The 26,918-nt window shown below is 36.4% G+C and overlaps 1 protein-coding gene across 2 annotated transcripts in view; it reads left to right on the forward strand.

Moving 5' to 3' along the window:
• The window catches only part of L3MBTL4 (L3MBTL histone methyl-lysine binding protein 4), a 338,998-nt gene that overhangs the window by 47,321 nt on the left and 264,759 nt on the right, over window positions 1-26,918 (forward strand). For both annotated transcript variants that reach the window (XM_054587391.1, XM_054587390.1), the window contains exons 4-8: window positions 15,464-15,568; window positions 16,556-16,691; window positions 18,521-18,612; window positions 20,089-20,243; window positions 21,363-21,439. In XM_054587391.1, the coding sequence (XP_054443366.1) occupies window positions 15,464-15,568; window positions 16,556-16,691; window positions 18,521-18,612; window positions 20,089-20,243; window positions 21,363-21,439 (565 nt within the window). The remainder of the gene's footprint in view (window positions 1-15,463; window positions 15,569-16,555; window positions 16,692-18,520; window positions 18,613-20,088; window positions 20,244-21,362; window positions 21,440-26,918) is intronic.

Consider the following 26,918-nt stretch of genomic DNA (forward strand, 5'->3'; position numbering starts at 1 on the left):
GTCTGTTCTGGTGGTAGTGAGTTCCCCCCATCTGCACATCCCTGTTGTCCTTAGTTACTAGTCCAGAAGGCTCTGCTTTTTAGCCCTGGCAGATGTTCCTCTGTACCCAGCCAGTGTTGGATTACAGAGTAGATTAATTAGCTAAACATGTGCTTTGGCCCCTGCAAAGCTGGGACACTTCTACATTTTTAAAATAATTTGGTGTTTCAGGAGAAAAGCTATCAGAGAAGTTGAAACTTTCTTGGATTTCTTCATAGATCTTTTATTGTTTAGTAATATAGTTTTAATTTGGATTCCATGTAGTTGAGGTGTTGCATTAATTTCCTTTTGCTGCTCTAAGCAATTGCCACAAACTTAGTGCCTGAAAGCCACACAAATTTATTATTAAAGTTCAGAAAGTCAGAAATTCCAAATGGGTCGGCAAGGCTACATTCCTTCTGCCAGTTCTAGGGCAGAGTCTCTTTCTTCACCTTGTCTAGTTTCTAGGGGCCATCTGCATTCTTTGGCCTGTGGGCCCACATCACTTCAACCTCAGTTTTTATTGTCATATCTCAGTTTTTGATCCTTTTGCCTCCCTTTTGTAAGGACCTTATGGTGACACTGGATACACCTGGATGTTCCAGGATAATCTCCCATCTCAAGATTTTTCTCTTAATCACATCTGCAAAACTGTCTTTGCAATTTGAGATACAATATTCACAGGCCCAGGGATCAGGACATGGGCTTTTTGCCATGTGAGATACAATGCTCAGTTTCAGGGATAAGGATGTGGACTTCTCACCCACGAGATGCAATATTCATGGGCTCCAGGATCAGGACCTGTACATCTTTGGGAGCCCCTGTTCTGCTCACCCACAAGTACTGTCCCTTTTCCATTGGTGGTCCTGGTCTGGCCCTGCCCCTGGCTCAAGTGACTTCTCATGGGATGTCTTCCTCCCAGTATTCTCCTTTGAGGTTTACGCCATCTCATCCCTACTGTTTCATTTTTGTTACTTCGTGTGTGTGTGTGTGTGTGTGTGTGTGTGTGTGTGTGTGTCTTCTCACACCACTACCCTTTTTGTGCTTCCCTTCTTCCCTGCCAACCGTCTCATGTCTCCAGTCATGTTCTCATCCTTGGACTGTCCTTTAGTTGCTAGGCACCAGGCACTAGGCATTAGGCACTAGGCACTAGTGAGTCAGGTGTTCTGTGGCCCACATAACAGTCCGCCTGACTCCAGTGCCTTGAGTGCCTCCACCCAGGGACCTGAACTTCCTTTTCAATTCAATCCTTCTGTTCTATAGCCCCGCTTGCAATGTTGAACTTAAAATTTCATCATCTTGTCTACTGTCATTTCATAGTATCAATTTTTCTTTTAATTAAGACTTGTAGTTGTTGAAATTTTTTCCTCCCTTCTGATTTCACATCTGTCCCTAGTCTGTCTAGGACCCCCGTTTCCCTCCTTTCAGCCATTCTCTTGCCAGGATCTTCAACTCCCCTATTCTCCTGTCATCTTTTTCTAATATATGCCAGCCTCAGTCTTGGCTCTGGATGAATCATGTTTACCTTTAACCTTCTGTCCTGAAACTGCCAAGCACTGCTAGAGAAGACCACAAGGCCTTGCAATTCGTGACCCTGCAAACCCATAGTTTCTGCTAAGCTGGGCAGTGCCTGACTGTCCTGGATTGCCAAGATGCATGTTCACTGTTTCCTAGGAGGGCAGTTCTCTTAGCCCATTCCTTTCACTCCTAGCAGAAGGTAGTCATTCACTTTTGTCACTCCTTTGATCGATAAAGCCAGACCCTCTTCCACTTCCTCCTGCAGACCTCACTCACTCTCACCTCCTTCCCTGTTATACTGGAAGTAGTGTTCTGAATTGTTCCCATTTCTGCTTTTCCATAGATCTCAGTCCATCAGTTTCCTCAGGTCCTGCTTGTAAGTTAATTGTGCTTCTCTTCTGAGCCGTTCCCTTTACAGTGCAAATATACTTGTCTATTCCATCCTTGAGAAAAAAAATACTGCTCCTTTATTCTGCATTTTCCTATCTAATTCGTCTCCTGAGTTCAGTCCAGCTTACTGAAATTTTACACTACATTTTCTCTTTTCTTGTATTTTCTAACCTTTTCCTCCTGTTACCTGGTCTTTACTCCCACCATTACCTTAAACGGCACCAATGAAAGTGATCTCTAGGATTTCAAAGCCAGACACATGTTAGGCCTTATCTTATACTTCCTCTGCCCCAGAGCTCTGTCCACTGTTAGCCGCTGATTTTGCTTATACATAGCCACTCCGTGCCAGGCTCTTCTGAAAGTCCTTTTCATCTTCCATGATTTAATCTTAGGCCCTTTTCTGCATGGCTCCCTGGCTATCTCATCTGCCTCCTTAACTTCCATTCCAATCAGACACCATGGTGTTGCTAACCTGGGTTTTTCGCTTGGTCTTCTCCTCACCTGGATGTCACATAGTTCTTAATGCTGAGTGAATCCAAACAGGACTCATCTGCTCAGCCTCCTTCCATGGTTTGGCTTCTTGGGCTCCTTGTCCCTGGGAATGGCTCTCTATAGAAGTCCCCTGGTGGCCAGTTTTTGTATTTCCTCTCTCTTTGTCCCGTGTATATATTTGACAGTCTACTTTGCTCAAGTTTTACCTCTTAATTCCTCAGTTCCTACTGTCTGTCCTTACCATTGCTGCCTTAATTTAGGAATAAGCCCTGGCCTTTTTTTTTTTTCATATAAATTGTAGCAAAATTTTCTTAAACGGTCTCTCTCTGTCCAGGCTGGCCCTACCTTTAACCTTTCCTGGATGCTGTTGCCATAATGATCTTTTAAAATTATCGTTCTGTTTATCATTTTTTGTATTTAACATTGTTGACAGTTAATTTTCATGCCATTCTGTGTGATTACCTGTAGGTGCAATTTCTTACTGCCTTATGGTTCTCTGGGAGAGGTGCATTTTTCAGCACCTAGTATTTGCTTGGGGCTTTTACATGTGCTGCCTCACTAAATCCTTCCAGCACCTTTCCCCTCATTTTAGAGGAGAAGGACTCTATGATGCACTTTTCTGACCCTTAATTTAACTGAAAATGGCAGATGATATCACTCACTTCTCAGGGACTGTGGACGGCATGTAATGTATATAAAGTGTTTGGCATACTATAATGTCTGACACAGTTCACTTTATTAAATGGACGCAATCGTAAAAGTTACTCTTTTTTCAGATCCTAATTTTTTTGTCCTCCCCAGAACCTTCTCTCTGCCCTTCTTGGTAGGATTCATTCAGAAAACTAGCTGGGGCCTGATCTCCTAAACTTTCCTTTTGTCCGGACTTACTTGGTTTGACCACAGAAGCACTCCTGCCTGGCCTACATCGAGCATGGCCTACCAGCTGGGGGCATTTTGACCTCGCTTTTGTGTTCTTCTGTACTTCATGTTGAGTGCCCTGTATGTAAACCACCCATCATATTTGAGTTTCATCTGATATCTTAATGTTGGCAGATTTTGGTGTTTCAAACCTTTATATTCTCTCATTATATTCTTATTCCACCTGCCTTCACAGTTGATAACGTACTGACTTTCTTCATGATGAAAACAGAAATATTTCCTCATTTTGGTAAAAATATTATATAGACTTTGGTGTTTCCACTTTTCCTCCCCTACTCCTTTCAGTGACATCTTAATCTTGGACATTCTTTACTCCATGTTCTTGTATCTTACTCTCTCTTTCCCCATTTAAATCTATTATAATCTATTATGATTTTGGAAAGAGTTACTTTGTGTCCAGATAAGGAAATTCCAGCCATTTATAGGGTGATGGAGGAGTATTATTTCTGCAAGTGGCTGGGAGTACCTGGGAACAGACACCTTTTTGACTTAACCTCCTAATTGACCAAGATGGAAGAGAGCCCTATTTGAACACACTCTTACTCTCTCAATCTTCCTTATTTGAAATCAAAACAAAAGGAATAGCTCATTTTCTTCCTAAATGTAACTTTTGCATCCAGACCTGAATTTTAATTTTAAAAATCTAATTTTTCTCTATATACTAGTACTTTAAATAGAATTTGGAAAACCTGTGTATGTGTTTTTAGTTTTTGATAAAGTCTGGATTTTTACTAATCACTGCAGGTGCACAAAAATGCTGCTATGAAAATTCATGTTTATTATAAACTCCTGTAAAACTGTGTGAGGTACCTAGAGCCTTTCCAGCCAAAACAGTTCAGTCAGATGTCAAGTTATTTGTGTTTTGAACATGCTTCCAAATTACTTCATAATCACTGAGAACACTCTCTTAGTTTTAACATAGGTCCTTAGACAATACTTTAAATATTAATTGTGAGCCACATGATCATCACGCATAGCTTTTTTAGTGGTTGTATAAACTTTAATGAAATCCCTCATTATATAATAAATCTGATATGCTTAGAATCAAATATAGCCTCAGTCTATATTCTCTCTCTCTCTTTTTTAAGTCCTAACCTGAGGATATGCTTACTGATTTTGAAGAGAGAGGAAGAGAGAAGGAAGAGAGAGGAAAGTGTGAGAGAACATTGATCAGTTACCTTCCATGCGGGGATGGAACCCACAACATTTTGGGGTATGCAACGACACTCCAATGAGCTGAGCCACCTGGCCAGGGCCTGTATTCTCTCTTTATTTGCCTGGAGTGTTTGCTTGTTTGTTTACTTGTTTGTTTTTGTCTTCTGTATGTATGTTGTTGCCTCCAGTTTTAAGATGACTTCATTGTTTTAACAGTTTTTCCAGAAAAAATATAAAAAAGAGTACCATGTGTATTAGACGTAGATGTTTGTCTGAGGTTTAAATCACAAGTCATATCGAGGGCAGAGAAGAACGTGTGTTTTAAAACTAGAATGTAGCCTTACAACATGAAGTCATAAGCTGATTAATTGCTGGGACCCTGAAGAACAGAGCGAATTCCCATTCATGTTTATTTCTCACATTCCCTAAAGCTCTACGTTCTGGGACAAAACTGAAGATACATCCTGATTTCGTGGCATAGATATTTTCCCTATTCTTAGAATCCACTTCTCTGAAATGGTGTGACTCAGAGAGCCAGGGGAGCTGTGAAATGGTTCAGCAGATTGAAGTGGTGGAGCTGGGCAGCCAGAGCAGGGCTGCTTATCTGCACTGCCAGCTGCTCAGAGGAAGAGATATTAGAGGATGAAAAGAGTGGAGTTCAGAATCAAGGAGAGACAGTTTCTATAGATTTTCTTCTTTAGTTAAAATAAATTTGTATTAGGAGCATCCTTGTCTTTTTTCCCTGAGAGAGTTTAGTCCTTCAGGGGAAAAACGTTATGGGTTTATTGTTCTAGATGCTAGACTCAGAGGATTTGTGGAATCCACTCAGTGATGGCCAGTGATTCATCAGACAACTTTTGAAGTTATTTTTAAAAGTTCTGTCTATGCAGTTCTTTACTTAATACCGTGTGAGTTCTTTCTCTTTGTTCATGAAGATCTTTGTTGGTGTAAAGCTGCCTAAATTGAACAGTGTTTCACCCACTCTGGTATGCGCTGCATTTTGTTTCTGAGACTATAATGCAGTTAGTGGTTAGGGTGACTGGAGATATCTATATCTATATCTATATCTATATCTATATCTATATCTATATCTATATCTATATCATCTATATCTCTATCTGTATACATATCTATATCAGTCTGTTTATATCTATCTATATATCTATCTATTATCAATCTATATCTGAGCCAAATTCTTAGTATCAGTAGGTCAATAGGTTCTGGGGAAGTGAGAATTTTTAAATCTAAGATTGTAGTAGATTAGATTTTAAAACAACAGTAGGAATTACGTTCACTAACTTGCTAAAGTATAATTTTGTTATGCCATGAATTCTCTGTTCTCTCTTTGTAGAATGCTCCTTTGTGTAATCTTGATAGCAGTTTGGGATTCAGAATTAATATGTGAAAAGTGTTCAAAATAACAAGGAAGTACTCTCTAAAATAAGAGTTTAAAAATCAGCCATCTTTCACTGCCATCTTAACTGAAGCTTTGCAGGACGTTATGTATAATTATGAGATGATGATTTCTCCCCATTAGCTTAACAAGTAAATGGCAAAAATAGTTGTCACTTGGAAAAAGCAGAATTTAGACATGTCTTGCTGCCTGGCCTGTATATCCATGGTGAACAGCTGCAGTAAACTGTTGTGTTCTGCTTATGGAAGTCTCCTACCTATGTTATTTAGTCAGTGGATTGACTGATAACAGATCCTTGAAAGAATGGCCTTGTGGCTCTTAATGTTTTTTAGGTCTTAGGCCCCTTTGAATATCTAATGGAAAGTATTGTTAATCTCTTCAGAGAAGTGTTTGCATGCAAATTTTGTATAAAATTCAGGAGGTTTCCATAACACTTGAAGAAATCAGGGATCCCACCCCTTTATCACCATTAAAAACATGTACAGTAAGGTGTAGTTTAAACAGAAATAGAGAAAAATGTGTATATATTTGAGTGATATGTGCTGTGTGTGAATATACATATATATGTACATACATATGTGTGTGTGTGTGTATGTGTATTATTCAAGTTCTCCATTGTCTTTGTGATTACAAGGTGAGAAAGCCAGGAGAGGTTCTAATACGTTCTTGATATAGTCCACTGTTAGCTCAGGTGAAAATCGTAAAGCTTCTTGAGGGAAAAGCGAGGAAGGAGTTTCATAACCTCTCATAGTTTAGATTGCCAGGATCTTGCAGTGAATAGACGTTTATGATGACAGATCCATGGCAAGAGACCTGGGAGAGCACTGAAGCTATAGTAATGCATCAGAAAGTTGGAATTTAAAAGTAGATCAAAATTATACTTGTTAATGAGCTCTCCATAAAGTCCTTGAAATTATCCCTAGATATTGATAACATTATAAAACTAAAATGATGACATTATGTAAAATTTGGAGATTTTTTCCAAGCCTGAAACCGAGGTGTCATTTTAAACTCTGCGCTTTCTTCATCTTTGGTATCCAGCCAGTCAGCAGTTACTGTCCCTTTTACCTCCTAAGTAGCTATTGAGTCCAGTCTCTCCCCTCCATCCCAGCTCTTCTTGCTCTGCATTGATTGAGGTCCTCATTATCACTGGTCCAGGCTACTGAACATTGTGTAATACACATTTGCAGTGAAGCACACAGACCAGAGTTTGGATTTAAATTCTAGGTTTTTACTGACAAGCTATGTAGTGGAAACATTTGTGACCTCTTCTGAGGTCACATCAATAACCATCAATAACATGATGGTTTTTTGTTGTTGTTGTTGTTTTTTTAATATATTGAGTAAAGAAAATCACATGTTGACAAAGAGTTAAATTCTCTGTGGTCTATTTTTTGAAAATATAATGCCATTTAAAAATTTAAGCAAGACAGAAGGATTTAAAAATTAAAAGCTTTGTCTCTGCAGATTCCTCTTGCTAGGTGAACCACTCAAAATAATTTGACATGTGTAGTTCCAGATCTGTATAAATGTTTATGTAGATATATGAGTAATGGTCATATAAATAGTTGTGTTTCACTGATCTAACACTCATTTTATATTTATTGGTATGTCATGGCTATAATGTCACCTAAGCAGATCCAGGTCTGTTTCTTGCTTTTTAATAGCTACATTGTATTGTCTGTCTTCTCTCTACCTAAAGTTGCTTTTATGAATGCTGCTGTGATGGAAATACAATTCAAATTTCCTCTCCAAGTGGATAGTCATATGTCCTAATGCTATTTATCTTTACTTTTCTGACTTAAAATACCACCTTTATTTTATATTAAATTCCCACATACGGGGATATGGCATTCTCTGTGCCACTGTTTTCAAACTTTTGGCAACTGTGGATCTTTTATGGTCACCACATAACTGTGGCAACTGTGGATCATTTATGAACCACCAATACTCAGAGCAGCGATTTGAGATATTTAAAAAATTCACTCTAAACATTATACAATAAAAGATTAAAAATCACAAAGTTTTTAGTTAGTGAGTGGCATAGTGTTACTCCTAACTTTTCATAATAATGTACCAGAGTAATAACCCATATGCTAAAGCCAGACTCACTGTGAGCTCAGGCACATTGCATAACCACTTGTGCCCCAGTTTCATAATCTGTATTATGTGCGTAATGACACCTATTTCTTGGAGTTTTTATGATGCTTTAATGAGGTGACACTTAGAACAGTATCAACTTAGTGCTTAGAACAGGATCTGGCTCAGAGTTAAGTGCTTCATAAATGTTTGTTTGATAAAAGACATCTTTATAAAGGATAACTTAGACACAATAACCCGTTCTTCTCATTCCTTATTCTTCATTTCTGTTTACTAAGAAAATTACATCTAATTATTATATGTTGTTAGCTATGATAGTAAATGTTTGGTGGTCCTGTAGATAGATCTGGATCATCCTGGATATTCAGATCAAAGATAAACTGAGTCTTTTTTTGTTTCATCGATTGCTAAGTCAAGAAAAATATCATAATGCTCAAAACTGGGCAGGCTAATTCTGTATACTTTAGAGAGAGCTGCAAATGCATTTGTAACTTTCTCTTTGATTGTATTTGTCTCAGGAAAATGTTTCTTCATGTTCCTTTGCGCAGTAATTGAATTAGTTTTAGGCTACCAATAACATGATGGTTTTTTTTTTTTTTTTTTTTTTTTTAATGAGTAAAGAAAATCACATGTTGACAAAGAGTTAAATTCTCTGTGGTCAAGCACAATTGACCTACATAAATTGACCTGATAGAAATTGTGACATTTCAGCCCTGGAGACACACATCGAGACTATTTGAGATTTGAAAGATGTCGCTGAGATAAACCACTAAGAAGGCCACTGAACTCATGGCAGTGGTTTTTGGTGTTAAAACAAATTTTGTTTTTAACATCTGCATATCCAATTCTTATGAGCATCTTTCCCTTTGACTGCCTTCACATTGACGTTTGGAAACCAGAGGCCCATGGTCCTTGCCCAGCCTTTTGCATTCATAGCATGCTAAAAATACGTGCCTCGGTGGTTGTGATTCCATTGCATGCCCAAATTCTTCTACTTATTTCAATATTAATCAAGATGAGGAAGCTATTGTTGACTACTAACTCTTGCCTATGAATAAAATAGAATGTCTATGGGCATTCAGGTAGAATCTTCCATGTAGTATATTGGCATTCTTCTGTAACACACATATCTAGCTGATGCTCTGCTGGTGCTGATGGCTGCCAGCCTTCTAAGGTCTTTACAGTGGCTCAGAAATAATTATTACAAGCATAATTTTTCTGCTCTTAGAATGGGTTCTCAGTGAAGAATGGAGTAAAATATTGTCCAGAATTTTTCATATCTGTCTGTCAAATGTCCAAGAGATGTTCATGCTGTACATTTGTGACTTCATGCACCCATGGCGCAAAGGTCTCCTGGCACACACTTCCTGATAACGAGTGCCCTTATGCACTGGGTTTCATAAAGGAATTTTGCCAATAGCCTATCTGTTTTCTCCTGGCATGGTGCTTTGTTTTTATATTTTTTTCCTTATGCTCTGACTCATTTTTAGACAATAATATGTGACTTGTACCTGCTTTTTCTCTGAGATATGCAATTTTGAATAATCTTCTCCATTGTTAGTGACATATTTATCAATTTTGTACTATAAAGCACTATTTTGCAACTTTTTTTGGGAAAAAAATGACAAAACAGAACACCTTAGCTTCTGTACTTGAGAACACATGGCACTTTCTTGGACATGTCCTTGAGGCCTTCCATGTCCTTGAGCCATGTTTCGTTTTGCTTGTTTTGTTGCCTCATCTATCTGTCTCCTTATATGGAACAAATGGTTGTCAGACTTTCAGAACTTGGATTCTTGGTTATGCTCTGCTGCCAAACTGGTTGTGTAACCTCTAGAAAGTCTCTCCACCTCTCTGGGCTCAACTTTATCTGAAAAGTTTTATTCAGATCTCTAAACCTTATGATTTTTTAATGACTAAATTTAATGGGCTTATTGTTTGCTTTAAGTGTGTGATTTCAGTTCCCTTTTTTTCATCATATAATTTAATTTCATTAGCAGAACTATCAATTATATTCATAAACTATAAAATTTTTAGAAAGGTAAAATCATTAAATCTCCTCTGAATAAAACGTTCAACAGAAAAGGGATGAAAGGCAGTGATAATTCTCATTCAATGTTGCCTTTCATATTAAAAATACATTTTTTTTATATGAGACTCTCAAAGAGCAGGGCAGAATTCCTCCTGGGGTTGGGGCTACTGTTTCCCCTCAGGCTGCTGCTTTGGATCAAAAAACTATGGTATATTTACACAATGGAATACTATGCAGCAGAAAGAAAGAAAGAGCTACTACTCTTCGTGACAGCATGGATGGAACTAGAGAGCATTATGCTAGGTGAAATAAGCCAAGGGGTGACAGAAAAATACTCTATGATCTCACCTTTAAGTGAGGTACCTAGTCAACAGAACAAACAAGCAAGCAAAATATAACTGGAGACATTGAAATAAAGAACAAACTGACAGTAACCAGAAGGGAGGGGGGAGGAGGATAATAGAGGAAAGTAAGGGAAGGGTCATCAAGGAACATGTATAAAGGACCCATGGTCAAAGCCAAAGGGGGGAAGGATTGCAGGTGGGAGGTGGGGGTGGGTGGGGTGGGGGAAAATGGTGTCAGGAAAATGGAGACAACTGTACTTGAACAACAATAAAAAGAAAAAAGAAAAAAAAAAGAAACTCTCAAAGAATGGTGTGGCCATTTTAGCCACATAGTGTTCCTTGAGACATTATTTAAGGCTCCCAAATGTTCAATTGAGAAACCATTTTGAAATGTTGACAAGGTAATGTTGATCATTCTGATTCCCAACTATGAATTGTTGCCAGTGTTTTGAATTTATCATTCATATGTGATAAGAAGGTATTGTCTGCCCATTATGGTTCTGATTTTGCATCAGTTTTGTTGAAACATTAAAAATGTTCTTTCAGTTTCTACAGCTTCTTAAACTTTCTTTCAGCATTATTAATATACTCCCCCTGAGGCCTCTTCTTTCCTTTTGCCTTCTTATCATTGTTGTGTGTAAGTATATGTATATGTGTGAGGTGCTTTTAAAGTTAACAGAAATTTCCAAACAATGAACATGAAGTAGTCACACAATACTTGTTAAATACAATCTGCTAGAAAAGAGATTAGATGTGAGAAGAAGGCTGGGAGAATTAAACACACACATGACATTTATTTTGGTAGAAATAAAATATTCCTGAATAATCATTCATTCTTGAGATTTCATTTTTGGGTTTTGTTATCTTTTAAGTTTTTCCCTTGGAAGCTTCTAAGATGATCTGTGAATATAAGAAAAATTTTAATGACATTTTACAAGACAATTCATAAATATTTTAAAACAATTTTGTATTCTTACAAAAAAGGCATGTACCCAAGTATTGTAGAAGAAGGGTGAATAAACTATGGAACCCACCCAAAGTGAAGTACAATGCTGTTATAAAAAAGACTGTAGACAATCGTTATGACCTGACATTAGGAAGACATTAGGAAGACAACAGTGTGTATACTATGCTACTTTTTCTAAGAAGGAAGGGAAAGTGAAGGAAAAAAATAGCTACTTATTTTTACATATAGAAACCCAAGAAGGATAAACCAGAAAACAGCAAGGTTGGTTATGCACAAGAGGTGGAATGGGGAGGACGTGGGAAGGAGAAAAAGTTCTTTGAGTATCTTTTCATATAGCTTTAACTTTTGGAAACATGTTAACATTCTGCATATTAAAATATAAAAATAAATCACTAGGAACTGAAAGAAGTTGAAGCAAATTAACTCAATAGTATTTGAAATGAATACCATAACTGCACTGAAGAAACAAAAACAAGAATGAATCCAAATATACCAAGGCCTGTCCATAGAAATTCCAGCCATTGTTAATAAGAATGGGCTGGAATGGTGATATTGATGTAACCTGGCAGCTAAGGAGAGTGGACTGGAATGCATATGTGTGAACAATGACGACTTTACTGTACTAGTCAGTGCAGGTGGTAGGCATCTTTGAGTGAGCATGTGTACTGTATGGCCATAGCATTCAAAATGACTGAGTAAGTAAAGCAATGAATCTGCATCAGATTTTGCATAAAGCTTGAACATTCCTCTGCAGAAACTATTCAGATGATTCAGAAGGCCACAGCTATGGGTGACTGGTGATTGGCAGCTTTATCATGACAATGGACATGCTCATAAATCACATCTCTTGCATAGTTTTTTTAGCAAAACATCAAATCTCCAAGGTGACCCAGCATCCCTACGGCCCAGATTTGGCACTCTGTGACTTCTGGCTTTTCCCAAGACTAAAATCTCCTTTGAAAGGGAAAAGATTTTAGACTGTTGATGAGGTTCAAGAATATATGATGGGGCAGTTGATGGTGATTGGGAGAACTGGGTGAGGTCCTAAGGTGCTTACTTTGAAGGGGACTGAGGTGATTTGTCCTATGTACAATATTTCTTGTATCTTCTTCAAAAAATGCCTGTGTTTTTCATATTACATGTCTGGGTACCTGCTGGACAGACATATATATATATATATATATACACACACACACACACACACACACACACACACACACACACATGCACATATACAGACATATACACTATATACCTATATACCTAATTTGTGGATGGCAGAAGAGCAGGGAGGGAAAATTCCAAACAAATCCTAAACTCTTTTTTTAGGTATATTTATTTATTGTAGTAGTGTGGGTAAAACAATTCTGAACCTAAAATAGACATACTATAGGAGTTAGCACATGAGTAAATGTGTTGACCTTGTTAGAGGGAAAATACATATATGAATGGAAAAAGGCAGAATAAGCCCTTTGGGATGGATTGGAATTAGTTGAATGTTTGAATTTGTGATTTATAAAAATATATATCCATAGATATATGTACATGTGTACATATTTATATATGATTGTATAAGTTTGATCTGTATGCAACTGTATGGTGAAGGAATTGAACAACACTGGACAACACTCTAGTTGTGCGATCAAAATTAAGATCACCAATGAGGGGACACATGAACATCATGTGGCTGCAGATATCAAATCATGAGAAAGACACATCATCACCCATGTAGTATATTAGCAAAAGAATGCATAACCTGAATCTTATTATGGGAAAACATCAGACAAATCCAAAATGGGGAACTGTCTATTTTAATAAAATAGAGTAGGGGCAAGAGTATGTTCTTTAAAAATTTCAATATTATGAAAGTTAAAGAAATGCTATGGAAAATGGTCCAGATTAAGGAAGACTAAAGAGACATGTCAACAAAATTTAATATTTGACCCTAGACTGAATCTTATTCTGGATGGGAAAGTGTTGTACGGTTCATTGTTGGGTAGAGCAGAAAAATTGGAATATGAATGGAAAATTAGTTAAAAGTGTTGTGTAAATGTTAAATTTACAGAGGCTGATAAATAACTACTTTTATGTAAGAGAATATTTTTATTCTTAGAAAGAATACACTGCTATTACGGTAAAATATTTAGTATTTAGGGGCAAAGAGCTCTCGAATGATTCAGAAAAAATCATATGTAGATTTATATGCACATGCATATGTATATATCTGTTTTTGTGTAAACACAGACATGAGAGCAAGGGAGCAAATGGAAATGATACAGCAAATGAGGTGGAATGTTAATACAGGCAAAGGCTATAAGTATTCTCTTTACTGTTTTGTTCTTGCAACTTTACGTTTGACATTTTCAGATGAAAAGTTTCTCAAAAGAATAAATTTCACTTTAAAAATAGGCATTAATATGTTAAGCATTAATAAATAATAATACCATTAGTGAATAAAAAGCAGCTCTTGAACTAGATTTTAGTCATCATTTTCCATTAGTATACTTATAAGTTTATTTGCAATTAAGAATAAATTGACTAGTACTGCTGAATCTGCTTGAAACTGCTCAAAACTAATAGTAGTTCAGCAGGGCTGTGGGAAATAAGACCAGTATTAAACTAAATAATAATGAAATGAGAACAAGTTAGAAAGTCTGCTATTAATTAGATTTCATTTAAAATAGCAATAAGGATTAAAAGGTACACAGAAATAAGCATGACAAAGCATTTTTGTTGTCTATGTGAAAATTAAAAAAAACACTTTCGACAGATAAAAATGATTTGATTAAATGGAGAGGGAAAATGTTGCTGAATTATAAAACTCAATATGGTGAAGATTGCTATCCGGATAGAGTGTAAGCAAATTAGCCAGTGAACAGAATAAAAGGGCCAAAAATAGGTCCACAGATATGTATAATGGGTAACTTTGTGAATAGTGGATTATTTAAAAAAATTTTGTTCAGTACTTGTTTTTCCATATGAAAAAATACATTCCTACCTCACATCATAGAAAAAGTCAGTTCTGGTTGCATTTTAGATTTAAATATGAAGAATAAAAGTTTAAAAGAGCACTAGGAAAATACCTGTAACTTCAGGTTTGCAGGGGATTTCATAGGCTAGATGTACAAACTGTATAGGAAATAATTGATATATTTTACTACATTAAAATTTAGAATAATTCTCTACAACAAGGTCATCATAGACAAAGTGAAGAGCCAAGACGCAGACTGGGAATAGGTAATCATTATAATCAACAGAGGATTGTTTCAAGAATACAGAAAGAGCTCCTTCAAATTATTAATAAAAGACGAGCAAAAGAAATAAATGTGGAGTTCACAGGACATAGAATTTTGTAGATGAACTACTTCAAACAAAGCACATGAAAATTTTTCAGGGTCAAATATATAAGAACATCCTTCTGTTGGGTTGGCCAAAAAGTTTGTTTTTTCCCCCGTAAGATGGCTGTAGTAGCATTTAATTGTCTTTAACTTCATTCAAAACAATTTTGTTAGGTTTTATTGTGACAGCTGTCAATCAGCATGAATTTAAAAAAAATCAAAATTGGTGAATTTTTGTGTAGCCTTTTTAATATTGATGGAAGAAAATATGCAACATTTTCTGCATATTATGCTTTATTATTTCAAGAAAGGTAAAAATACAGTTGAAATGCTCAAAAAGATTTGTGCAGTGGGTGGAGAAGGTGCTGTGACTGATTGAATTTGTCCAAAGTGGTTTACAAAGTTTCCTTCTGGAGATCTCTTGCTGGACAATGCTCCATGGTTGGGTGGACCTGTTGAAGTTGAGAGCAATCGAATCGAGACATTGAGAACAATGTTCTACCGTGTGGGAGATAGCTGACTTACTCAAAATATCCATATCAATGAACTTATCTGTGAAAATAAAAAATGTGCCTTTTATTTTATTAAAAAAAATACTAAATGAACTTTTCATCCAATCCAATATCTTTACCTATATTACTGAACTTTCAAACTAGTGCAGTTAGTTCTTGATTTTATGTATAGCCACACCAAGTATTTTAGTATTAAATTGTGAATGTATTTCAGTGGCTAATGTTATATCATGAAATTTTGTAGGACCAATCCTTTCCAGAGTATGAAAATGGTTTTCAGGTTGGAATGAGATTAGAAGGCATTGACCCCCGACATCCAGCTGTATTTTGTGTGCTTTCTGTAGCTGAGGTAAGAGTTGATGTTATCGTCTTGAACTAATTGCAGAGTCAAGTGACAGAAGAGAATTTTCTAGAGAATAATGAATTGAATGCTTTCTGTTCTAAACGAGTTCTAGTACATTATAGGTTTATTTTAGTCAATGATGAGTGAAATATGTTTCTTAATGATTTTTTTCTTCTGAAATTATCTTTTTAATAAATTCTTCATCGCTAGCAGGTACTCTTGATTTAATTGGTAAATAATTTTCACCTGAGGTTGATTACAATCGGGGACTCCCACAATGTTGTTTTTGTCTGTTAAAGGAGATATAATTATTGAAGTTTGAGCTGAACTAATGAGAAATGCATATGAAAAATCCATGCATATGAATTATATATTTACACAAATACATGCACTTTGTGAAAATTATATAGTGTGAAGACTCATTGATGAAAGTAAATGGCGTATAAAACGTGATATTTACTAAACACCTTATATTATTAAATTGATAAGAAACCTGTATATTTTTAATAACACCAAACATAGAAAACACTGTTCACTTAATTCTCTGATTGGTTATGGTTATTGAACTTATATAGCATGTCTAGAGGACATATTTATCATACTGTTTTATTTCCTTTATTGAGTATGCTGGCTTTATATATAAGAGTTGAAATAAGGCCATGCCTATTTGGGTTTTGCTTTGTACTTTAGCTAGGTGGGATTTCTGAAAGGCATATTTGACAGATTTGAGTTAATTAATAAACTCACTGACTAACAAATATGTAAATTGGCCTCAGTTTCCTAGGCTGAGGAAAAGGGTAATTATTTTTGCAGAAAAAAAATCCAGTGTATTTTGTCAGCATTTTGTCTTATTTAGATGTCATCTATAAGTAGATGGAAGGATTGCTTCATGTACATTGATGGCACTGACAGAATATATGAACATTTTGTTAATTTTTTTGTATACTTCTAATATATGATGCAATGAACAATTGGAAACATTCTGTTTTGCAGGTGTGTGGTTACCGTCTAAGGCTTCATTTTGATGGTTATTTAAGCTGCTATGATTTTTGGACCAACGCTGGTTCCCCTGACATTCATCCAATAGGGTGGTGTGAAAAGACCAAACATGAACTACACATCCCTAAGGGTAAGCCGGGATGAAAAGAGAGTGAGTTGTTATTTTGTTTTATTTTCACAGCATTTTTATGACATAATATTGAGGGCCTGGTGTGATTTAATTTCCAAAATGAAAGTTTGATCTTCAAAAAAAGAATAAGTCTGTAAGGATACCATTCTTAGAAATAAATGTTTTTAAAAGAAAATCATCAATGATTGTTTGAGTTGGATATTCTGATAAGGCACTAAGGCAGAAGTAAAATCTTATGAGAGTATTTCATTTTACATAAAGTTTATTAAACCTTATAAGAAATGAAGAAACTAATGTTTAAATCATGATTGAAATGAAATATCTCAATCATTGATACCATGCAGTGAGGAAGCTTGATTCACTGTCATTTGTTTCTGACAGAACTTGCGGAGAACAGGGAAATAGGAAAAAAAAATTTCACTGTTTAAATGGGAAGTAAAAATCTCATCCTTGTCCTCTGTTATGTGCTAGAGGAATGTGGGACTGGCAGATGTGACTGAAACTCTTTTTATTTTCTGTGTGCTAGCGATGGGAGGATTTGACCAGTTGAAATGTCAATGGGACCATTTCTTTGCAGAGTGAAGTTCTGTATAAGATCTCCTGCTTGGATGTTAAACCATTTGATGGCCTGGAGTTATACAGACCTCTCGAGTTAGTATAGAGTCATTTTTTCGTAGTAGTCAGCTTTGGAATCTGTCCCTGAGACTAATGGTAGAGTCCTTTAAGATTGCTGGATTTCATGGAAGCTGGTAACAAGCCACAGGTTCATTCATCTGGTAGGTATTGATGGAGCCCTTACTTTGTGCAGGCACTCAGGATATAGTACTGAACAAAATAAAGCATCTCTATCTTCATTGGGCTTTTATCCTAGAGGAGAGAAGAATAATGAACAAAGATAAAGAGTCAGTGTCAGGCAGTGACAAGGTAAGAGTACTGAGAGAATCACAGGGATACTCTTTGACTTAGCATGGAGAAGAAAGCCTGAGAAGGTGATGTCTGACAGATTCATGGGTGAAACGAGAGAGAAAGCAGTGTGGCTTCCTGGGTAAAAGTACTTGTCAGAAAAGCAAGAGTAAATGTGCTGGAGCCAGGGTGTGCTTGGTGTAGTTGAGTAATCACAAGGAATGAATGTGGCTACAAAAGAAGCGAAGGTGAGAAGATAGGAGATGAAATTAGAGATGCAACCATGGCTTGAAGGCCGTGCAAGGAGTTGGACTTTTACTCTAAATACTAAGATAACACTGACATAGAAAATATTTATTGAACCAGTTCTAATTGAGCCAGCACCGTGTGAGCCACTTTTAGGGCACATAGATAGCATGATAATGCATTTTTTGATGGGAAACCTTAAAGCTATGGATCAGAAAACTGGAGCTGCCAAATGGTCTTTGGATAGTGAAGGTATTTCTTTAATTTTCGCCGAACATCTGGTACCTGGATTGTTGCACCATCAGGACCTCTGATGGTATTTGTGATATGGCTTCTTTAGGAGTGATGACAAACTCAGGAGCTTTAGTCTCCTTCCTTTGCTCATTTTGGAAGGTCCCAATGGGATATGAGACACCCATTAAGTCACCAGGGTACAAATTCCATAGCTTAATGAACTTTAAAACTTTTTAGGGAATGATATGCATGATGGGAAATCACACTCAACAGCCTTGAAGTTCATACATTAGAAAACATTGAAAGAAACTAGAGATTTTAATTCAAATCTTTTGTGGCCTGCTAAAGGACATTTAATTTACGGAAGAAGACTGAATAAGAATTATATATTTAATATGCACATGGTTACATTTTGTGGTTATCTTGAATAACCCATACTTTTTTAGGTTATAGAAAAGATAAATTTGTTTGGATGAATTATTTGAAGGCCTACAAATTGCAAAATGCTCCCAAGAAATTATTCAGGAACAGAAATTCTGTAAGTATTTTCTGCATCAATATAAATTAGATTTTTCCTTGAGCTTAAATTTTTAAAAATATACTATATATTCTGTTGTATTTTAATCTTTTAAAAATTATTAGCTTCTGGTTGTCTTTTCTCACTAAATATGCTAGTATTTTATAGGCATATTTTTCCCCTTTAAACATATAATTAAATGCTTTTATTAGGTAGAGTTGAAAAATCTGTATTTAAAGCCTGCTAAAATTTAGAATGCCTTTTAGGAATGTTTTTTTTCCTTTGTACTTTCAGAGCTAGTGATATAAACTTAGTTTGAGATGAGTAAATACCCCAGGTAGACTTTAATGTACCCAGCCTAGTTGGATTTATGTGTAATGGTAATGAGGGTGATAGTTCATACAGATTCAAGGGGTATATGAGAATTTGGGTAGAACACATTTATACCATCTATGTCCCCAGAAACCTAACAAGTCTTAAGGAGAGAATGAAGCTAAATCACAGTGTTGGCCTCCTTTGTGTCCATGGGCCCAGCAGTGAGGCCACACATCATGGAAAGGGTTGGGGAAGCCTAGGGTCAGACAGTCAAACATCAGCCTTGTCACTTGTGGGCTGTGTCCCTGTGTAGGACACTCAGCCAACTCTTCTAGGCTTCAGTGTCCTGATCTTGAAATCAGTGTTATACAGTTTCTCAATGTGGTTCATAGAATTGTATTAAGGAAATAAGTGTAAAATTGCTTTGAAAAATGTAGTGTCTTAAAGAAAAACAAAAAATCTGGGTTCAATATAGATAGTAAAGAAGTAGAGAAAAGAAAATCTCTCCTAGTTCCCAGATATTTTATGTATACTTTGTAAATCCCAGGAGTGGCTAATTACAGCTTTTTTAAAGTGGGGTTTTGTCATAGTAATATTACTGTAAATCATAGCCCTCAGTATTTTTTAATATGAAAATCATGTGCATATAATAAAGAAATTTGAATTTTTTTCAGCTTTAATTTTATTTGTGGATTAGTGCATGTGTTTTTTAAATATTGAAAAAGGCACTATTTTTAGATCTGATGAAAGTAATTTTGGTGCTAAAAAGCATATCTTTATTACTTTTCCAAAGTAGTGGCATTTGGAAACTCTTCAAAAACCTATGGGGAGCAGAGGAAATTATTTGATACTACTGTATTCAGTAAACATCATAATTTAAAATTAATACTAATTACTCTAAGAACTGAAGAAGAGAGAAAGTGACGATGATAAGGAAGACAAAGCCTACCTGCACAAAAAGAGAAAAGCACGATGTAAAAGCTCATTTCTCCATCTTTGTCCTGAATGTAAACTTCCCAACAGTGTGTGGGAATAGTTTTACTGGCATTTGCTGGCTTCATTGGGGATTATAAGTCGCGACAGACTTTTCTGATGCTAAACATCATAGAAGTTTGGACAGTGGCTCAGTCTTGTTTGGTGTCCTGTTTCTTTTTGTGCCTCTTCTTTCTGGTGCTGTGTTAGAATGAGCCAGTGCCTAAAGAATTTCAGGTTGGAATGAAGCTGGAGGCCGTCGACAGGAAGAACCCTTCATTGGTGTGTGTGGCAACCATAGCAGATATTGTTGAAGATCGCTTACTAGTGCACTTTGACAATTGGGATGATAGTTACGATTACTGGTGAGACACCATTGTGCGTTTTATTTTTGTATGTTCATGTTCGGTGTTAAGAATTTGTTTTCATTTTAGTACTATTGCTGTTCTTCTGTTCTTAAAGGTATGAACAACAAGAATTTAGTGGCTGACTTTTCACAACCTTCTCTCATTAAAGAGTCCAGGAAACATTTTCTTTATTCTATGAGTGGTTACCTAATGAAAACTCATCTGAAATAATATGACCAGTTCAGGGCACTTCACTGTGTTTTGTCTAGTTTGTAAGGGAAGCGTTTTTTTTGTTTTGTTTTTGTTTTTGTTTTTTGTGTGATGAGGACTTAAGAACTTGCAGTATTTTTTCCCCCTGAAAAAATGTTGAACTCACCCTGTCATGTTTTTAAAAGGGAAGATTCAGGAAGAATGGAGTGAATTATTTGAAACCCTGAAGCGGGGCATGGCAGGGGGAGAGGGGAGAGAAAATGCATGCTACAATGCCATTGAATTAACATTCTGTGAGCTAAAAGGGTTTTCTCAGCAAAAACCTGAAATACGTAAGGGGATGGCACAAATAATTTTGGTAGCATTTCTTCATAGCATGTCCTGAATAACCAACAAGTCCCTGCCTGACGCTGTGGTTCTTCATGTGCATGAAGGGTGCCCTGTTTTCTTCTTTGAACTGAGAAGCAGAGAAAAGATCAATTGTTGTATGTGTCTTAAGTAGAATCATTTGAATTCTTTGAAAAGGAGATGGAGGAAATGTGTAGTCATATAGGGTCTGATTGGTCTGTCCTATTAAAATTTGGACTGCCCTATTAATATTTTTCCTTGCTGCTAGCAAGACGTGGTAGAAGAGGATGATGAAAATGTTCACTCTTTGGGAATATTACTGGCAGTTCAGGTCTTAGACAAAAACTTTTTATTTTATACTTTTAAATTTCAAGAAGGTTATGTAAAAGAGAAGTTTGTTCACTCAGCTTACAAAATATAGTACTAAAAATTACTTCTAATTCTCTTATCTATAAAATAACATTTTGGCTATGAAATAATATTTTCCATGGTATCTCTTAATATTCAGAATGCTCATTACTCTGACTGTTTCTCTGGCCTTGACTAATATGGGATCTAAATGGAATGCTGTTCTTGCAGGTGTGATGTAAATAGTCCTTATATCCAGCCAGTTGGATGGTGTCAGGAGAATGGAAAAACTCTGATAACTCCCCAAGGTGAGCAGACTGGCTGGCTGGGTGTTCTTTGAAGTCATTCTGTGTGAGTGGCAATGGCCATGCATGTTTTCATTTATATAAACCACATTTCATTACAAAGTGTGCAAAGTTCTGTTGACCACCAAGTAATCCACATGTCTAAAATCTGCACATCCCTCCCCATAATGAAAATAGACTGTTTATAAAGACAAATTAGGCAGTCATGAAAACAAAGTTGCTAAATTTTTTTTATCTGATGAAAGGAGTACCATTGCTATGGAACCACATTTAAAACAAGCTATCTCTAGTTACATAATTTATCTTTTAACTTACGTTAATTTATTACTTGAATCATAGATTAGTAAATGTACTTAGCTTTATTTTGTTTTTCAGATTTCCCTTTTTTCACTTTATTTTTAAATCATGTTTCTTCTATCACAGTTGTCTCAATTTTTGTCCCTTTGCCCTCCTCTACCCATCCCACCCTGCTCCCTGCTTCCACAGTCAATTCCCACTCTGTTGTCCATGTCCATGAGTCATTCATACATGCTCTTTGTCTAGTCCCTTCCCCTTCTTTCCATCATTGTCCTCTTTCCCCATTCCCTCTGGGCACTTTCAGTCTGCTCCACATTTCCATGCCTGTGGTTCATTTTGTTCCTTAGTTTATTTTATTGAATAGATCCCACTTATAGGTGAGATCATACGGTACTTGTCTTTCACCAACTGGCTTGTTTCACTTAGCATAGTATTCTCCAGTTCAACCCATGTTGTCGCAAAAGGTAGGAGTTCCTCCTTTTTTTCTTTTTATTAAAATGCAGATTGATTTTATTTATTTATTTTTTAAATGCCAAACTCCATTATAAAATATTAAAAAATTTAAATCCATTATAAAGTCTCAGCAATTAAAGCAACATGACACCAGCACAGAAATAATCAAGTAGATCAGTGAAATAAAATGAATATTCTAGAAACAAATGTACATATTTGTCTAGCAGTGTAATATGTTATTAAATTGATATTTCAAATCAATGAGGAAAATAAGGCTTATTCAACAAATAAGGTACATGGACCACGATTACTTGAAATAAAACAAATATAGAGCCCTATTTCACACATTATACAAAAAATATTCAGTTGAGTTAAAAATCAATATGTAAAATCTAAGGAGTTTTAGGAGAAAATACAAACTAATATTTTTCATATCCTGAAGTAAAATATTCAAATCAGAAGCTATAAAGTAAAATATTGACAATATGACCATATTAAACATTTAAGACTATACAGTAATCTACATATAAAAAAAGTTCAAGAAGAAGTAATAGAATAGGAAAGTATTTCCAACACATCTAAAAAAGGGTTAATAGGGTTTCTTTTTGTTTAGGTGGGGGAAATTCTACAAACATTTAATCAAAAAAATGGATAAAGAATACCAAAAAGTCATTTAAAGCTTTTTAAAAATAATAGTAGGCCAGAAATATACAAAAACAGGTTTAATTTCAACAAAAAATGAAGTAACAATTAAAATACCACATCATAGTCCCAATCAGATTAATAGGTATTACAGATATTGGTAGTATCAAGTCAATTGGTGACTGTGAAAGGAATTGGGTATTCATCATCTTCTTAAAGCAGTCCCTTCAGCATATCTTGTGATGCTGGTTTGGTGGAGGTGTATTCTTTTCACCTTCTTTTGTCTGGGAAACTCCATATTTCTCCTTCCATTTTAATTGAGAGTGTTGCTGGGCGGAGCAGTCTTGGTTGCAGGCCTTTGCTTTTCACGACTTGGAATGTTTCTTGCCACTCCCTTCTGGTTTGCAGTGTTTTTTTTGAGGAGTCAGCTGCAAGCCTTACCGGTGCTCTCTTCTCATATGTTACTTCCTCTTTCTCCCTTGCTTGCTTTAGGATTCTCTGTTGGTCTTTGATATTTGCCATTTTAATGATGATGTGTCTTGGAGGGGGTCTCATTGGATTCCCCTTGAATGGGACCCTCTGTGCTTCCTGGACTGTGTGACTTTTTCTCTCTTCTAGTTAGGAAAGTTTTCCATCATTACTTTTTGAAAGAGGTTCTCTGTCCCTTGCTCCTCTTCTCCTTCTGGTATCCCTATTATACGGATATTATTACATTTCAGGTCGTCGTGCATTTTCCTCAAAGCCTGTTCATTCTTTTTGAGTGTTTTTTCATTTTCTTGCTCTTTCTGGGAGCTTTTTTATACCTTGTCCTCCAGCTTGCTGATTCGATCCTTGGCTTCATCTAGCCTGCTTTTGATTCCTTCCACTGTGTTCTTCAATTCAGAAATGGTATTCTTCATTTCCTCTTGCCTCTTATCGATATTTTCTATGTCCTTCTTCATGCTGATATAGTTTGCAGTAAGTTCCTCTTAGTTTCGCTGTAGTTTTTTGTAATTCTCTCTGAGATCACTGAGCTCATAGAGCTTCCTTAGAACCATTGTTTGGAACTCAGTATCTCATAGTTTACTTGCATCTATTTCATTTAGTTCTCTTTCTGAGAATTCCTCCTTTCCCTTCAACTGAGGGTTGTTTCTTTGTCTTTCCATTATTTGTGAGACTCTTCTTTTTTGCTTCTGCTTCTTAAATTGATCTGTCTTGATTTCCTGACTTTGTGGTGTGAACTTCTATGGTAGGAGACTGCTGTTTTTTCTTTCTGGATCTGCCTCTGATGATGTCAGATGTTGACACTGTCTCACCTTAGGCAGTCTGTTCGAGACTTCCAGGAGTCTACTCTCTGTGGCTGTCTCCTTCAGTTGTTAATCTAGTCACTCTGCACTCAGCAGGCCAGCTTAGACACCACAAAGCAGGGCAGATTTCCTCCTGGGGGCAGGATTATTGGGTCCTTTCACACTGCTGCCACTCAAGAGAGTGATCTGCCTGAGCCAGATGGCTGCTTCCATGTGGGGGAGGAGTCAGCACCAGGATCCTGCCGGCTACTCTCTCAGTTCTCTCTCCAAAGCCTCCTTCCCCGTTCTCTCCTCAGGACTCTCTAGCCCATTCTGCCCCAGCCTTTGTGGGAGACCAGGGTAAGTGGCTTCTAGTAAAAATTTATGTGTTGGCCTTTTAAAAGGCTCTTTGTGTCTCCAGCCACCTGTCTCTGGAAGAGAGCAACCCTGCCGCTTTTCTCAGTTGGTTGTTATCTGTGTACTTTTTGGGCTCTGGTGCTGTAGGCTAGAGATCCCCATTCATGGTTTAGACCTCGCTCTTCTGAGGGGGATCCAATTGGCCATTTCAATATCCTTCTGGTGCTGCCGCCTGTGGGTGCCCCACCCAACTTCTCGAGTCTCTACCACACTCTTTACCAGTTAGGTTGTGCTAAAGCTGATTCTTCTGTCTGTCTGAGGTTATACATCTGTCTCGCTATTGTTCAGTTGTTTGTTCCAGTTGACTTCTCCACAATAATTGTAATTCCAGGTTGGTCCTCGGAGAAGGTCAGTGTGACTTCCATTCACTCCTCCACCATCTTAATTCTCTCTGTATTTAGCTTTAGAGTTGAATATAAGAAATCTAGAAATCTAAGAAGTGAGAGTTAATGCTGAGTCTCCAGGCTTTCCAGACACCTCCACCGAGCCAGCTAAATGACTCAGCTAATGCTACAGTAGGGACTCTTTCTACTTAAATTTTTTTCTCATTACAGAAATATAAGAAATATTCTCCAGAGATTTGTTGTATCGAATCCATCATTCTTATATTAAATTTTTAGGGATGCCACTGGTTAATTAAATTATATAGGTTTCACATGTGCAATTCCAAAGTATATTATCTTTATATTGCAGTGTGTGTTCACCACCCTAAGTCAAATCTTTTTCCATTACCATATACTTGACCTCCTTTACCTTTTGGTACCCACCCCCTTCCCTCTGGTAACCACTACACTGCTCTCTGTGTCCATGATTTTCCATTTGTCTGTCTTGCTTGTTCATCTGTTGCTTCCAGTTTTATATCCCATATATGAGTGAAATCATATGGCCCCTGACCCCCTCTGTCTGACCCTCTTTGCTCAGCATGATATTCCCAAGAGGCATCTTTGTTTTTAGTTTTAAAATGAAATAGTTATAGTGCCTATATAATCTTAGCATTTTTAAAGCAAGTGTTGGAGAAACTTCTTTTCTTTTAATAAAACAAGGTACAGAAGGAAGTGTAGAGTAAGGAATATGCCATTCTAGAATGGAACAGATGCTTACCTTTTAATTTTAATGATTCTGGAATTTTTCTGTTTTTAAATCTTTCTTCCCCTTATATACAAGTAAATATTAGGATTTATCATCAATTTCTTGAATTTAGTGAAAAAAGTTGAAGAATTAAAGACAGTGATGTCACACAAAACAAAACAAACAGAACCTACAACCTATTCAAAAATATTTAATTAGTCTTGAAAGGTTTTATAAAACAGATAGTGTCTTCTCAAACTCTGATTTCGATGAACAGATAGCTTTAGAGCTGTTTGTTTTGTTTTTCTATAAAACTGGCAAAAGGTTAAACAATATTTTTAAAGATGAGATGAAATGTTTGTTAAATTTCAGGATATGTGGTTTTAATTGGGTTGTCTGGAGATACAGCACCCAGCCTTCCATTGTCCTCTGCAGAAATAACTTCTATGATGCTTGCAGCTTGTTCTTACTAGACTTCAGTGTTTAAGTCCATGTGCCCTGGTGCTGTGTGAGTCTAGGAATGATCTGTGCAGCACATTAAGAATTAAAGGTCCAGAATCCTTCCATTGTTAATATACACCAAGGGCTGAGGAGAACAAACCTCCTACGCCTCAGGTGAGTCTGAAGAGTAAGGACCTGATTGGGTGTGAATAGGAGACTATATAGTTTGTAAGGTCAACAAAGTAACAACAGAATTCAATCCAGGTTTATGGTCTTTACTGTAGAATGAATTGCTTATTTAAGTATTGTTACCATGCTGAAATCTGAGTGATGGCTTTAACCAGAGACTAATTTAGTGATGGAAAGTCTTCACTGCAGGATCAAATTATCTTCTCTAAGAGTTCTTAAAATTCTGAGGAGATTTTGCCCTGACATACAATGTTTAAATTAGAATCTTATAATTAACCTTCCTCTAAACCTCACATACTTGTTAATATTCCATTTACTAGAGTGTTTTTATACACTAAGATATGGCCTCCCCAGCCCTACTTCATGTAAGTTCTTTGTTCCTCTGTAGTAAATTCCTCATCTATTTTTTTTCTATTGAGATATAATTCATCTACTATAATTTTCACCATTTTAGTGTACATTTAATATAAATTGTTTAGTGTAAATTCAGTGGTTATTAGTATATTCACAGGGTTGTACAACCATCACCTCTGTCTATTGCCAGAGATTTTCATCACCCCCAAAAGAATAACTCCTCAATACTCAGTAGCAGTCACTAATTCTCTTCCCTCTCTCAGACCTAGGCAATCACTAATTTACTTTATGTAGATTGGATTTGACTATTCTGGACACTTCATGTGAATGGAATCACAGTCTGGCTTCTTTCTCTT

The sequence above is a fragment of the Pteronotus mesoamericanus genome, unplaced genomic scaffold (assembly GCF_021234165.1).
Source record: "Pteronotus mesoamericanus isolate MK-2021 breed Mesoamerican mustached bat unplaced genomic scaffold, CSHL_Meso_final scaffold_118, whole genome shotgun sequence".
NCBI lineage: Eukaryota > Metazoa > Chordata > Mammalia > Chiroptera > Mormoopidae > Pteronotus > Pteronotus mesoamericanus.